The 14,573-nt window shown below is 34.0% G+C and overlaps 1 protein-coding gene across 1 annotated transcript; it reads left to right on the forward strand.

Annotated features, from left to right (window-relative positions):
* The first annotated feature begins 340 nt into the window (after window positions 1–340).
* Window positions 341–1,134, forward strand: LOC149539527 (disease resistance response protein 206-like). The gene has a single exon (XM_089799235.1). It carries the CDS (start codon window positions 374–376, stop codon window positions 956–958), a length of 585 nt encoding a protein of 194 aa, XP_089655361.1. The 5' UTR covers window positions 341–373; the 3' UTR covers window positions 959–1,134.
* Window positions 1,135–14,573: the final 13,439 nt, after the last annotated feature.

A 14,573-nucleotide genomic window follows, 5' to 3' on the forward strand; every position in this document is an offset into this window, starting at 1 on the left:
ATCTACTGGTGATGTGCCAACCTTTTTTTTCACTTACGTTTTGTTGGATGTTATGGCATTATGTTGACGAAAAACGAGATCCCTATCTTTTAATATCCATGGCTCACATGAAGCCAAACGATTCGACCAAAAACTTACTGGCTTCATCTTCCTAGCCTTTGATATGATTCAGTACATTTGAAGGAAACGTTCTGCCCGTGTGCTTATCCTTGATTAAAAAATCACATATTTAAATAAATATAATAATAATAATGCACTGTGAAGAGACGATAAAGACTCGACCATGGAAGTTATATAAAGCATCTATTTGACCTTGTATTCTACCATGCAATACTGATATCTTGTATAGCTTTTTCTAGAGATTCTAAGAGAGATGGCTTTTGGGTATTGTAGTAGGATAGTATTTTATTTGTGCTATATATGGCTTCTACTCTGTTCCATAATGCTTAGAAATGTAGATGGGCATGGATGGAAAAAGCAACTTCCAAAACCATGTAACAATTTGGTGTTGTATTTTCATGATATACTTTACAATGGGACAAACTTTAAGAATGCAACTTCTGCTCTGGTTGCAGCCCCTGCGTGGGGAAATCTCACTACTTTTGCTGCACCTTTCAAGTTTGGAGACATGGTTGTGTTTGACGATCCAATTACTCTTGACAACAACCTTCACTCTCCTCCAGTGGGAAGAGCCCAGGGATTTTATTTCTACAACATGAAGACTACATACAATGCTTGGTTTGGCTTCACCTTTGTGCTGAATTCAACGGATTATGAGGGCACAATCACTTTCAATGGAGCCGACCCACTGCTGGCCCAGTACAGAGATATGGCTGTCGTTGGTGGTACGAGTGATTTCTTGATGGCCAGAGGAATTGCTACCATCAATACTGATGCAATCGAGGGCGTAGTTTATTTCCGGGTCAGGGTTAATATCACTCTATATGAGTGTTATTGACAGTTATTAGTTAAATGGAATGCCATTTCCGTTGAGTTGAGGTATTTTGCTGTAAATAAGTCATATCTGAGATGACAATTGATTGGTGAAGATCATTTATAATTTCAGTTATTAGAGCAAGAGTACTTGTATAGACTTTCACTCTGATATAAAAATAAATTGTCATTTAATAGTTATTAAGCCGAGAGGCTTTCTACAGTGTAAGCATCAATCAATGTAAACTTTTATCAATTTTAAAAAAATTCAACGGTTGTATCATTAAGCCGAGAGGCTTTCTATAGTGGAAGCATCAATCAATGTAAACTTTTATCAATTTTAAAAAAATTCGACGGTTGTATCAAAGTCACTCCACAATAAAGTTTTGAAACGAATACCACTTCATGTTTCCCACCGGTTGAGTTGAAATTATTATTAATTTATCAATGGTTACTACAGTTTCTTCACCAGAAAATTCTTCACACTACTGCCACATATTAAATGAAACATACTAATAATAGAAGTATTTCAGCACTTCAACATAATGAAACGTTTGTAACTGAATCTTCTTTTTGGAAGCAATATCACTACTTTATTTACCCGCCTATACAGAGGAGAGGAAGCAGGTGAGACAGAGACAGGCACAGGGCACCCTGCTGAGCATTAAAAAGAGTTTCTTGATTCATCTCATTAATTTCAGTAGCCCAACTTTCCAAAGGCCTCTTCCTCACATTCACAAATTTCTTTCTCCTCTTGATCTAACCCTCAAATCTGCCTCCTCTATGAACTACGTATGCCTGAGATTTGAATCGGGGTTAAACGGTTTCAAAATCTTTAGAGCTTTCTTGAAGACTTGATGAGGCAGATCTGAGAGAGTACGAATGGACTGAGACCATCAACATGGTTTGATTGATCGCCTACAAGAACATGTGATGAAATGATATTTATATATCTCTTTTCACCCTTGACTTGTACCAAGGACTTTGTTTATATTATCATTGATCAATGCCTATCAGTTGCTTGGATTTTCCATTGGGCTTGAAATCTAAATTTTTAATGTGAATTTAAGAGATGCACACATTTTTTCATGTTCTTGAGCTTAACAATTTTTATACTGTCTTCTATGGGATGTCTGGTATACTATCATTTGAACTATAATTTTGTCTTCTATTTCAGCATATTTTGTGATGTTTTAATGTTTGCATCGTATTCATGATTTAAGGACATTGGATCTCTTTCGGCATATAGTTAATGGAAATAACACTAAAAAATTATTAGTTTCATTGTTGATGAACATTTTTGAAGCCTTTTTAGCCTTTCTCTTTAACCACGTTAAAATCTTTCAATTTCAATATATATGCACTCCCTCATGCAGGAATACTTAATGTAGCTTGCAGTTTTATCCCAAATTTTTTTTTTTAAAAATAATGGAGCTTTTTACCATTTGTTTATTCTATTGTGCAGAGAAATTCTTATTTGAAGGCTTGCTATAGCAACGACATATGCTATTCTCCCAAGAACGGAATCAATCTTAAAATCTAAGATGAAATCTTGATTTTTAAATATTTGATATTGAAACTTCTTTGCAAAAAATGTATACAGAAAACAAATTAAGTCTTTTTAATTATTAATTGTTTAAAATTTATAAATATATTTTATAAATGTAAGTGAAAGAAAAAAATCTTTAATAAAGTTACTATGGAAACATTCTATTTTGGTTGAATATTCATTGAATTGATCAAATAGGAATCTTTTAAAATATAATTGAAATCATTTTAAGGTTAGAAAGTATGGATTTAAAAAAAATAAAAATAAGAAGAAATAATAAAATAATAAGTAATATTAAGTTTGTAAGTACATTTTTAACTTGATAATTTAAAAATTTTTTATGAAAAAATATAAGTTTCATTTTTTTCACAATATTTATGGACATATTTGATTTAGAAGATATAAAGTTTGAGTTTTAGTAACTAATTTTAAGCCTTAATTTGAACACCATCACCACTTAAATAACATACTAATTGGTGAACTCAAAATTAATTTATAATTTTTAAATAGTTTAGAGATATCTTTTTACATGCACATATTCTCAATTTGTCTCAAAATATTTAAGAAACATCTCAAACTATTTAAGAAACGAAATATTTAAATGTCACCCTAACCCCAAATTTTAAATGCCATCCCAAATGTTAAACTATAAGTTAGTTTTAAAGTACATTTTAAACTTGATAATTTAAAAATCTCTTAATAAAAAAATAGAAGTTTCATTTAAAAAAAATATTTATGGACATATTTGATTTAGAAGATATGAGAACCACTTAATCAATTATAAAGTTTGAATTTTAGTAACTAATTTTAAACCTTAAAATTATGAGGGATGTGTGGGTGTGGGGTGTGTGTGTGAGAGAGAGAGAGAGAGAGGGAGAGGGGGAGTGGGGAGGGTCTATATCATGAGGAGTGGGGTGGAGGGAGAGAGTGAGTGTAAAGAAGGAAGGGTAGGTAAATTATAGAAGGGGACATGTGAGAGAGAGTGTGACAAAGGGATGAGGGTTAAGCATGAGTAAACACTTTGAGAGATAGTGAGAGATAAAGACAAATGCGATAAAGAGAATAGGTAGTAAGGCACATGATAGAGGTTGTGGGGGAGGGGGCATGAGAGACACAAGATAGACATATAAAAGGAATTTGAGAGATAAAGAGATATGAGGAGGGGACATGAGAGTGAGATAAGAGGAAATATGGTGAGAGACATGTGCAAGAGAGGTTGTGAGAGGTAAAGATACATGAGTGAGAGATATAGGGTAGATATAGAGGGTAAATAGGGGGAAGAGATTGTGAGAGGAGGGAGAGGAGAGACTTAAATAGATTAAGTAGACAAGGAGGGAGAGACATTATGTAAAGATAAATGATAATAAAGGAGATGATATGGCAAGTAGGGGTGGAGAAAGGACAAAGGGAGAAATGTAGGAAGATATGAGGTAGAAAGAGACAATGTTAAAGGGGAGAGAGATTAGGTGGAGAGAAAGCCAATAATTAGGGAATCAAATGGATGGAAATGGTGATGGGGTGAGGAATTGGGGAGGGAGGGAGGGGTAGGTTGTGGGGGGTGAGAGAGAGAGAGAGAGGATGAAAATTAGAACAAAATATTAGAGATTATATTAAATTTTGAAATAAGGTTGAAATTTATAAATTTAGGAAAATATTAAATTAATGAAGTTAAACATATAAAACTAAAATTAAAAGAATTTTCTAAAGTAATGTTAAATTTGTTAGAGGAAAGTGTTATGAAGTTAGCTTTTAAATAAAGTTTAAGTTTACAAATAAAATCAAGCTTTACAAATTAATTCAAACAAAATGTATGCATATAGTCAAATTTCAAAGGGGAGGGCCTACATTATGAGGAGGGGGTGGAGGGGGAGAGAGTGTCTAGAGAAGGACGGGTTAGTAAATTATAGAAGGGGACATCTACGACAGGATGTGAAAGGGGATGAGGGTGAGGCATGAAGCAAACACTATGAGAGAGAGTGAGAGATAAAGATACATGAGACAAAGAGAGAAAGTAGTAAGGTGTGAGGTAGAAAGAGACAAGAGAGTGAGAGATAAAGATACATGAGACAAAGAGAGCAAGTAGTAAGGTATGGGGTAGAAAGAGACAATGTCGAAGGGAAGAGAGATTAGGTAGAGAGAAAGAGAATAATTAGGGCGCAAAATGGATGAAAATGGTGATGGGAAGAGGAATTTGGGAGGGAGGGAGGGAGGGAGAGAGAGAGAGAGAGAGAGGGAGAGAGAGAGAGAGAGAGAGAGAGAGAGAGAGAGAGAGAGAGAGATGTGGTAATTAGGGGATGGATGAAAACTTGAACAAACTATTAGATATTATATCAAATTTTGAAATAAGGTTGAAATTTATAAATTTGGAAAATATTAAATTAATGAAGTTAAACATATAAAGTTAAAATTAAAAAAAAATTCTAGAGTAACTCTAAATTTGTTACAAGAAAGTGTTATAAAGTTAGCTTTAAAAAAAATTAAGTTTACAAATAAAATCAAGCTTTATAAATTAATTTAAAATATATAGATATAGTGTAATTTCAAAAGGTATTTTTGGGTGTGGGTGTGGGTGTGGGTGTGTGTGTGTGTGTGTGTGTGTGTGTGTGTGTGTGTGTGTGTGTGTGTGTGTGAGAGAGAGAGAGAGAGAGAGAGAGAGAGAGAGAGGGGGGGGCAGGGGGGGGGGGAGGGGGGGATAGGGGGAGTGGGGAGGGTCTATATTATGAGGAGGGGATAGAGTGTGTAGAGAAGGAAGGGAAGGTAAATTATAGAAGGGGACATGTGAGAAGAGATTGTGACAAGGGGATGAGGGTGAGGCATGAAGTAAACACTATGAGAGAGAGTGAGAGATAAAGATAGACGAAAAAGAAAGTAGGTTGTAGGGGACATGATAGAGGCTGTGGGGGGCATGAGAGACACAAGGTATATATAGAGAGAGAGAATTTCAAAAATAAAGAGATATGAGGAGGGTACATGAGAGTGAGATAAGAGGAAATATGGTGAGAGACATGTGCAATAGAGATTGTGAGAGATAAAGATACATGAGTGAGAGATATGGGGTAGATATAGAGGGTACATAGAGGGAAGAGATTGTGAGAGGAGGGAGAGGAGACTTAAAGAGTTTAAGGAGGCAGGGAGGCAGAGAGATGTAGAGATAAATGGTAATAAAGGAGAGGATATGGTAACTATGGGTGGAAATAAGACAAAGGGAGATATGTAGGAAGATATGAGGTAGAAAGAGACAATGTCGAAGGGGAGAGGGACTAGGTAGAGAGAAAGAGAATAATTAGGGCATCAAATGGATTGAAATAGTGATGGGGGAGGAATTTGAGAGGGAGAGAGGGAGGGAGGGAGAGAGAGAGAGAGAGAGAGAGAGAGAGAGAGAGAGAGAGAGAGAGAGAGAGAGAGAGATGTGGTAATTAGGGTATGGATGACAATTAGGGTCCAAACGAGATGGAGACATGATGAGAACAGGGGTGTGTGTGTGTGTGTGTGTGTGTGTGTGTGTGAGAGAGAGAGAGAGAGAGAGAGAGAGAGAGAGAGAGAGAGAGAGAGAGAGAGAGAGCGAGAGAGAGAGAGAGAGAGAGAGAGAGAGAGAGAGAGAGAGAGAGAGAGAGGTTGACAAACATTGGCTAGGGCTATATGGTAATCAAGAGGAATAGATGGTGAGAGGGGGAGGGTTATCACAGAAAGAGGGAATAGGAGAGGGAATAAGGGATAGATGGGGTAAATATAATAATTAGGGAATATGATAGATGGACATGGTAATGAAGGAAAGAAGAGAGGATAATAGTGATAAGAGGGTGGAGGGGGTTGGGGAGGTTAAATTTGAGAAGATATGTTGAGAGGAGGGTGGGCATTGAGAGAAATAGAGCAATTATGAGGGGAGATATATGTATTATATGTTTGGGAAAGAGAGATGTGAGAGAGAGAGAGAGAAAGAGATATGATGAAAATATACATAAGGTATTTAGGGGGAGAAACCACTAGAGGGGTAGGGAGATGGTAGAAAGATAGAAGGGGGACTAGAGAGAGATAGAGGTAAATATAAAAAGAGGATAATTTGGGCCCGAGAGAGAGAGAGAGAGAGAGAGAGAGAGAGAGAGAGAGAGAGAGAGAGAGAGAGAGAGCGGGGGGGGGGGGGGGGGGGCGATGAACATAAGGCATGAGGTAACCATAGTGTTAATGATGAGAGATAAAGAAACATGAGAGATTTTTTGAGACTTTAATTTAATGAGTAATACACAAACCATGTATTATAAAATTTGAACCCTTAATAACTCTCTAACTCTTGATTTCCTTAAAGAAGTCCCACTATGACCTTTTCTCTATTGCAAATATTAATGTAGCTTTAAGGATAAAACTTAAGCTAACACAAATGCAAATGAAAACTCTAATTTCAATCCAAATTTTTATTCTAATTAGTTGAATAAAAATAAATAAAAATTTATTGTATTAATTATTATATAGGTGGTAATTTTTTTTTTTCCAAAGTCAATTTATTTCACTAAGCATATTTTTGAATTGAACATATAAAATCTATAATGTACCATAAATATAATATATATAATAAGCTAAGAGATATCCTTCTCAAGGCGCCTATTTTTATAATCTCACTCAGTGCAATAGGCGCCTCGAGAAGGATATCTCTCGGCTTATTTTATATATATATATATTTATAAGCTAGTAGTGCATATTAGGCATTATTTTTTTCCTTATAGTTATAGATCATGGAATCATTATGTTAACCCTAATCAGTGTGGGACTAGTCGCTAATACTAACCATCACTCTTGACTTTATGTCAAGCAGGACATTTTTTACAATTATTATATGTTTTATTAATAATCATAGTTTACTAATGCAGATTAACTATTAACTTTTATTCTATATTAATTAATTGTTGACATATTTTAATAAAGATTATATTAAAAACAATAATGTTGTTTATATAATCACATCTATTGATTTTTTTTTTTAGTATACTTATAATAAGATTTAGTATTGATCATAGGTATTACAATAGATTTGTTTACACACATCTAAATTTTTAGATTATTCCAATTTTCTTTTATTGTTTTGTCTTATACTTTCAATAGTTTATTTATTACAATTAAATGATTAATTTCTTTTCATTTGTAACTATAACATGATTTATAATAATTTTCTATTTATATATTTTGATCTATATATAATCTTTTATTTTGTTTAAACTTAATTTTCAGTCAATATTTCTATTATAACATAACTTATTTCCGTTATACAATACATTGATAGTATGACTTTGGATAATATTTTATTGATGTTAGTGTGTTAAATTTAGAGAAAGTTAGGATTTGGTTTGAGTAAGGGTTTATACTTGGGTGGATGGTTTAGATATCTAGGAATAATATCATGCTTAGGGTTATGGTTTGGACTAGGGGTTATAGTTAGGCTTACGATTAGGGTTAGGGTTTGAGTAATGGTTCAAGATTTAGAGTTAGAATTCGAACCATGGATAGGGTTAGATTTGCAATCAAGATCATTATTTTTGTAGTTTATTAATAGATATAATATTAAAGATTAAATAATTGGTTCATAGATAATGATTTGTTAAACATACCCACCTCAAATGAAATTTTCATCTAGAACAACAAAAGGATGGGATTTAGTAATGTTGGGGAAAGGTTGGACAAATTCATCTTCAAGGGTGATGTTTCCTCACTCAATCATGATTTTTGTACAATCATCCTTCCCACAATGGGCTCAAATCACTTCCTTATTAGGTTAGAAATTTCAAAAGCTTATAGACCATCTTGAAATCCTATTAAGGTGGAAAAATGTGGTTTCTTGACCCACTCTTCCTACAAAAATCAGAAGAATGGTGGAAAGAGTCACATGTTAAATGATCTGAGATGTTCAACTTTGTATCCAAACCAAAAACTTTGAAGGAAAATATCTTCAAATGGAATAAAGTTTATCTCAAGAACATCTATGATGAAAAAATAGAAATAGACTATGAAATAATAGAATTAAATAAAGAAGTTGTAGATAGATAGGCAGATATCCTAGAAAAAGAGGAATAGTTTTGGAAAAGAAAAATTAGGAGAAACTTGGCTTGTTGAGGGTTATAATAACACCAAGTTCTTCCATAATAGTGCACTCTACAAGACTGTTAATCTCAGATTGGTTTTGACATATGAGTGACAATACACTTAAGTCATTTGCTTAGTTCATGCCAAAACAAGTAATGTATGCCAAGCATAAGATGTCAGATAATGCATTTTGAGTGAAATATATTTAGTATATGTTGAGTAACTAGTATGTGTCAAGTCACTCAAGTGCTAAACAAATCGTAAGTGTCGAGTCATTCAGAGGCCAAGTCACAACACTGAAGAGACAGTGGATGTCGAGCATCAAACACTTCAAGTGCTAAGTAAATAGTTTTTGAAATAGTTGTTTGTAATGATACAAACTTCTATGTAATTCATTTTGAGCTGACTTAAGGATTGTTTTGTGATTCTATATGTTAAGGATGTATCTATATTGAGGATCCCTATGTAGCACATGTAACCAATCAGTTGAAGGGATGTTTTAAGAGGCAAAATGGTTGAATTAAAATCATTGTTTCATACCTAACCCTACATCACCTAGGTCTTCTTAAGGAGGAAAAAATCTAAACATTGTATGTATAGAAGAGAGAAGTTTGCATGTGCAAAATGAGCATTCATGGTGGCTAACAAATTAAGAATTGAGATACATTATAGAATTAGTTAGAGGAAAATAGAGGACATCTTATTTGAGAGGATCAAGTACACATCAAAAAAGAGGTTATCTATTATCTAGCAATAGAGTGTTAACTATAGGATCATTGTTGATACATTCTAGCAAGTGAATCAATTAAATCTCTTAAATGAGTAGTCCTAACAAGCTATTATAGATCCTTTAACATGGTACTTACTTAATTGTGAGTTTTAAGTCCTTTATTTAGGCACACTTCTAATAGGGTGTTGAAATCCTTTAATAGGGTAAGATCTAACAATCTTGTATGTCTTTAACAGGGAAAACCTTTCATAGAGTAGATCATATTTTATGATCAAACATTGTAGCCTTCATTGGACACAATTTATTATTGTAGTAGTCAGGATTTTTGGGTGTCATCCCCACCCTAGTTTACCTTCTCATTGGAGGTTTTCTAAGTAACCAAATATCTTGTGTCTTACATGTGTTGACTGTTGTTTTCTTTCATGCTATGGATAAATATGTTTAGCTAGCTATTTTGGTTTACATAAAAATTATGAGATGGATATGTGATGAATGAATTTTCAACAATTGGTATCAGAGCATTGGTTCTCTGGAAAGGAAATCTTTTCATCTTTAAATAAAGATATTGAAGATGGAAGTCTACAAGTTGGGAAAGACTATGGAAAATTAGAAAATTGATGTCTAGCTTTCGCTACATTAGTTGAATGAAGCGAGAGATAAGTTGAAGCACTCATTATAAAGGAGGGAAAAGATAGCTATTGAAGAGAATGGCACAAAATACCAAGAGATTGACACTACTAAAATATTTGTAGATGGAAACACAAGTGAATTTGATGCAATAGTTGTAGATCTAATGAAAAAGAATGATGCCCTAACTGAAGAGGTCAGAAATCTTAAGATAGAACAAGAAGTCCAATCAGTATTGCTATGTGAACTGACTAAGAATAAAAAAAGGTTGAAGAAGACAAAGTCATGATTGAAGATGATAAAATGATACTGACCATCATACTAGAAGAGAAGACATCAAAGGTGAATAAGATTTTAGACAAGCAACTAGAAACATTGAGTCAAATGATCATTTCTAGTAATAAATTGAAAGGAAAGGATATTGAGATCACAATACTGAAGTTGCAGAATGAAAAATTGAGAAATTATTTGAAAGGAGAAAAAGAATTTGTTGAAAGTTGCAACAGACCTAATTGGGATACACTAGTACTGAAGAAGGAGAATCATCTAAAAGTGGTGAACAAAGGAATAACAAAGGTAAGAAATAGAAACCTAATTTTCATAATTGTGGAAAGATAGGTCATACAACAAATGTTTACAAGAGCAACAATGCATATCAAAATGCTAAGAAGAGATTCATGAGTAACTGCCACAAGTGCAACAATCAAGGACATTAGGCACATGAATGCAAGGACAAAAAATCAAGCACACAAATATTCGAAGGTTACTACTACAACTATAAGAAGTATGGACATAGAGTATATGAGTATAGACCAAAACCTAAAGGGTCATCAAAAAAGCAAGCCAAGGTAAACCATATTGGCAGCTCCTTCAATTGGGATTACAATAAAAGGTATAGTTGTTAGTATTGTCAAGAGTATGGATATGTTTTTGAAAATTGCATTAGAGCACATTTTAGAAGTGACTACAAATGATGGTTGAGTCAAACTACATATTTTAGCTATTTGAAGATAGGTTACATAATTAGAAATTGTTGAACAAGGTCAAAAGCACCAAGCAGTGAATTCAACAAAGACAATGGAACGATTAATGTTGAAGAAGTCAAATTACAGATCAACAAGACATGGAAGAAGAAGGAAGATTCCAACACATAAATTTCAAATGGGTTCACTTCATCCAATGAATCAAGTGATCACACCACCCCCAACTAGGCCATTAAGAGGTATGTGTGGGATTGATATTTCATAGTTCAATTATACATTAGTTCCAAGGAATTAATCTTGAAAATATTATACATGAATGAAGTAAGATGCAAAGTATTGGTTAGAACTTAGAAGAAATCTATAACTTTTCATGTTGCTAGTGAGCATGAAAAGTTTCACTGTAGTTGTCAAGTGAAAGTTAGTTGTTGCCAAGCTATCAAAGGTGATAGTGTTGGCCAAGATGGCTATGATTTCCAAGTGTAGTAGGAATTTCATGGAATCCAAGTGTGTCAAAATTTCTATTTCATTTTTGACTCATTTTCAATTATGGAAGATTGAAGAGAGAAAGAAGAGCTTACGGAAAATGGGAGAAATTGATTGAAAAGTTTTCAAGTGAATTCAACTACTACTTGACACTAGTCCTCATATTTTTCAAGGTATTTATTATGTGTCAAGCTATGTTGTTTGAATTTACGCAAACCCTAGTTAGTTGTTATGACCTATAGATATTTTGTTGTTGTGGTTAAGGAAGTTAAGGAGGCTTTTAATGTTTAATTGATAAGTAATGAGATCAAACAACCACATTTTTGGGCAATTTGTGACATTGCATATAAAGGATACCCATTTGGTGTGTTATCTATGATACCACCACAAGTTTTTATGATACAAGATGGAAGGTGTTGTGGAACTTGTAAGGTTCAAAGTATTGGAGACATGGAAATAAGAGAGTTATATGGAAACTTTTGTGAGAAGAAAGTATTGAAAGAAGAATACAAGGTTGTAGAGAGAAAAGGGTTAACCTATGCCCTAGATTTTCCAAACATGTTCAAGACAAAATGGATTAAGATTATACTTAGTAGAATACATAAAAACTCTATATGGTTGGAGGATGGCTCTATCAAAATCACAAAGAAGATTATTCATAGAGTTACAGGATATCCAACCCTAGGTAGAACTAAGAATATGAGGAATGATGCAAAAGAGGCAATTGAGAAGAATAAAGGGGTACAATGGAACAAGAGAGGGATGACGATAGACACAATTATCGTCCCCCTAATTACATATAAAGTGAGAATTATTGCACATATGTTTTCTCAATCTAGCATGTTAAACAATGTACCATGTATGGTTGTGGATTTGGGTTACAAGATAGTGAAGAAGGTTCATTCTTATGACCTTGCTAAGTTACAACTCCAACAGTTATTTGAAAACTTGTGAACCATAAGGAAAACCAAAATTGCACAATGAAAATTTGGTTCAATACTTGTTTGTATATTTTTCTATATGTAGAACACATTTTCCTCATTTGGGAAGGTAGCTTGGAAGACCGACAGGTCAGTTGCATTGCAGATTGATGAATACATATAAAAACTGGGAGATAATTTTGAGACTGTAATGACTAGTTATTTTGAAGACTTTAAGAAGTCAATAAAACAAAGACTTAGAATTCCAGTACCACTAGTAGAGGAGCATTGAACAATGATGTTTGTTTCCTATTTGGTGGTGATTTAACTTATGTACAAGTTGTTGTTCCAAGGGTGAGATGGCTCAAACCATTGCTTTATGAGATTAATGTGGATGAGGCATCTACAACCATCACTTCTCTACCAAAAGAAGTAGATAAGAATGTTACTACTTTTGAAAATTATGGTGGAGAAAAGTCAAAGATCACAATGGACTTATAGACAACTTCTATGATGAGGAAGAAAAATAAGCTTGTGAAGAAGCTCAAGGAATAATTTTTTGAAAGGGTGGAAGGAGATGAAGAGGAAGAATATAATGAAGATGGTGAAGATACACTTGCCTAAGCACCACTTACTTTCACATAAGGTCAAGGTGAGGACCTAGGAGAAGAATAAGCATAAATTGATGAAGGTGCCAAGGGAGAAAAAGCCAATGAAGCACCTGTTTGCATAGAAGAAAAGAAAAGAAAAGAAAAGAAGTTAGTGGAAAGAAAACCTAAAATGTGTGTGAAGGCTTCACAATAAAAGCCTATAGTTCTTGTTACTAGGGCTAGCACAAGAGCTACTACCAAAAAGACTAGGGAAGTTTAGAATCCTAAAGACAGGAGAGCTAGAACAACTACAAAAGAAGATGAACCTCAGAAAAAGTAAAGAAGGAAATATATTACTCCCACTAAATTAGATAAGGAGAGGACCAAGTTAGATGACAACAACCAATTCCAAGTGGTAAGTCATAGTACCTCTTCCAATTTGGACAACTTGTGTGAAAATATCAACAATAATGTTGATTTAAGTGGATTTACACATGTTGAGTTTCATAAACTTGGGAAGATAGAAAAGAATAAAGTAGAAGAATCTGTATATTCCATGATGGTAGTATTCAAGAAGACTCAAATTGAGATTGCCAACTCTTTACCCAAGGACCTATATGATAGAGTTGAGAAAAGGTGGTAGTATAGTCTCACAACTTAGAGATATATTAGAGAGACTACACTTGCTAGAGTGATGCCATACTTGGAAAAATTTGAGATGACAAAGGCAATTAACAAGTATAAAGGAATAATTTATCCAAAGTACTGAGCCTTTAATATATTACATAAAATTTTTGAAGAGGTTGTTCAATAGAGCACACACTTATGGAAAGTGATCTATGGGCTAACAACACAAAAGGCTATTGAGCAAGCACCTAAGGAAGTAGGTGAAGAAAAAAAAGAAGAGGAGGTAGTTGAAGTAACAAATTAAGAATCTATAATGGAAGTACATGGGGAAGGTACTACAAAGGCCACAACTGAGGAAGAGAAACAACAAGGCTAGAATGTACGAAAAGTACACATGTCAAGTGCCAGTCCACAAGATGATACAGTAATGATTGTGAATGTCTCTAATATCACCATTCAGAATGTCAATCCCTTAATAGAGTAGGATACACACATAAGATACTAACTAATTCCACCACCAAGATACAACTATGTAGTCATCTTGTGTTGGTGAGTGTGAATGAGATTGAGAAGCCATAATTGGCATCTATAGGGGACAAAACACAAGCATTATCCATTTCCACCTCTCAATCTATAGAAGCACAACCTAAAATGTCTATTTTAGTATATCAAAGGAAGGAAATAACGTCTTTACATGTCAGCACTAAGGTAAATAATGTTTTAGTACCAACATTTACAATAATTGAGATATAAGGGACATCAATCCAAATAGGTTAGGAAGCCAGTCCTGAACCTACACTACAAGCGTAAGGTGGAGTAAAAACCAAAGGGAAGGAGAATGATAGGACTAAAGATTCAATCTTGATTACTAAGCTAAAGGAAGTGATGGCAATATAGATATTGCTCCTCCTACCCCTAGTCAAGCACTTCATAGGCTGAGTATTGAAGCTACACCATTGAAAGCATCAAGGCCAAGTCTTAGCACATCTAAGGTTGATGAGGTGACTGTAGGATTTGAGAAAAAGTGCACAACAAATCTACGAAGCCCAAGAAAACCTACAT

Source organism: Cupressus sempervirens, chromosome 9 (assembly GCF_028749045.1).
Source record: "Cupressus sempervirens isolate cs-2001-9-10 chromosome 9, ASM2874904v1, whole genome shotgun sequence".
Classification (NCBI taxonomy): Eukaryota; Viridiplantae; Streptophyta; class Pinopsida; order Cupressales; family Cupressaceae; genus Cupressus; species Cupressus sempervirens.

Excerpts from the sequence above, each read along its gene's own strand:
- LOC149539527 (XM_089799235.1), top strand. The coding sequence starts at position 374 with ATGGCTTTTGGGTATTGTAGTAGGATAGTATTTTATTTGTGCTATATA.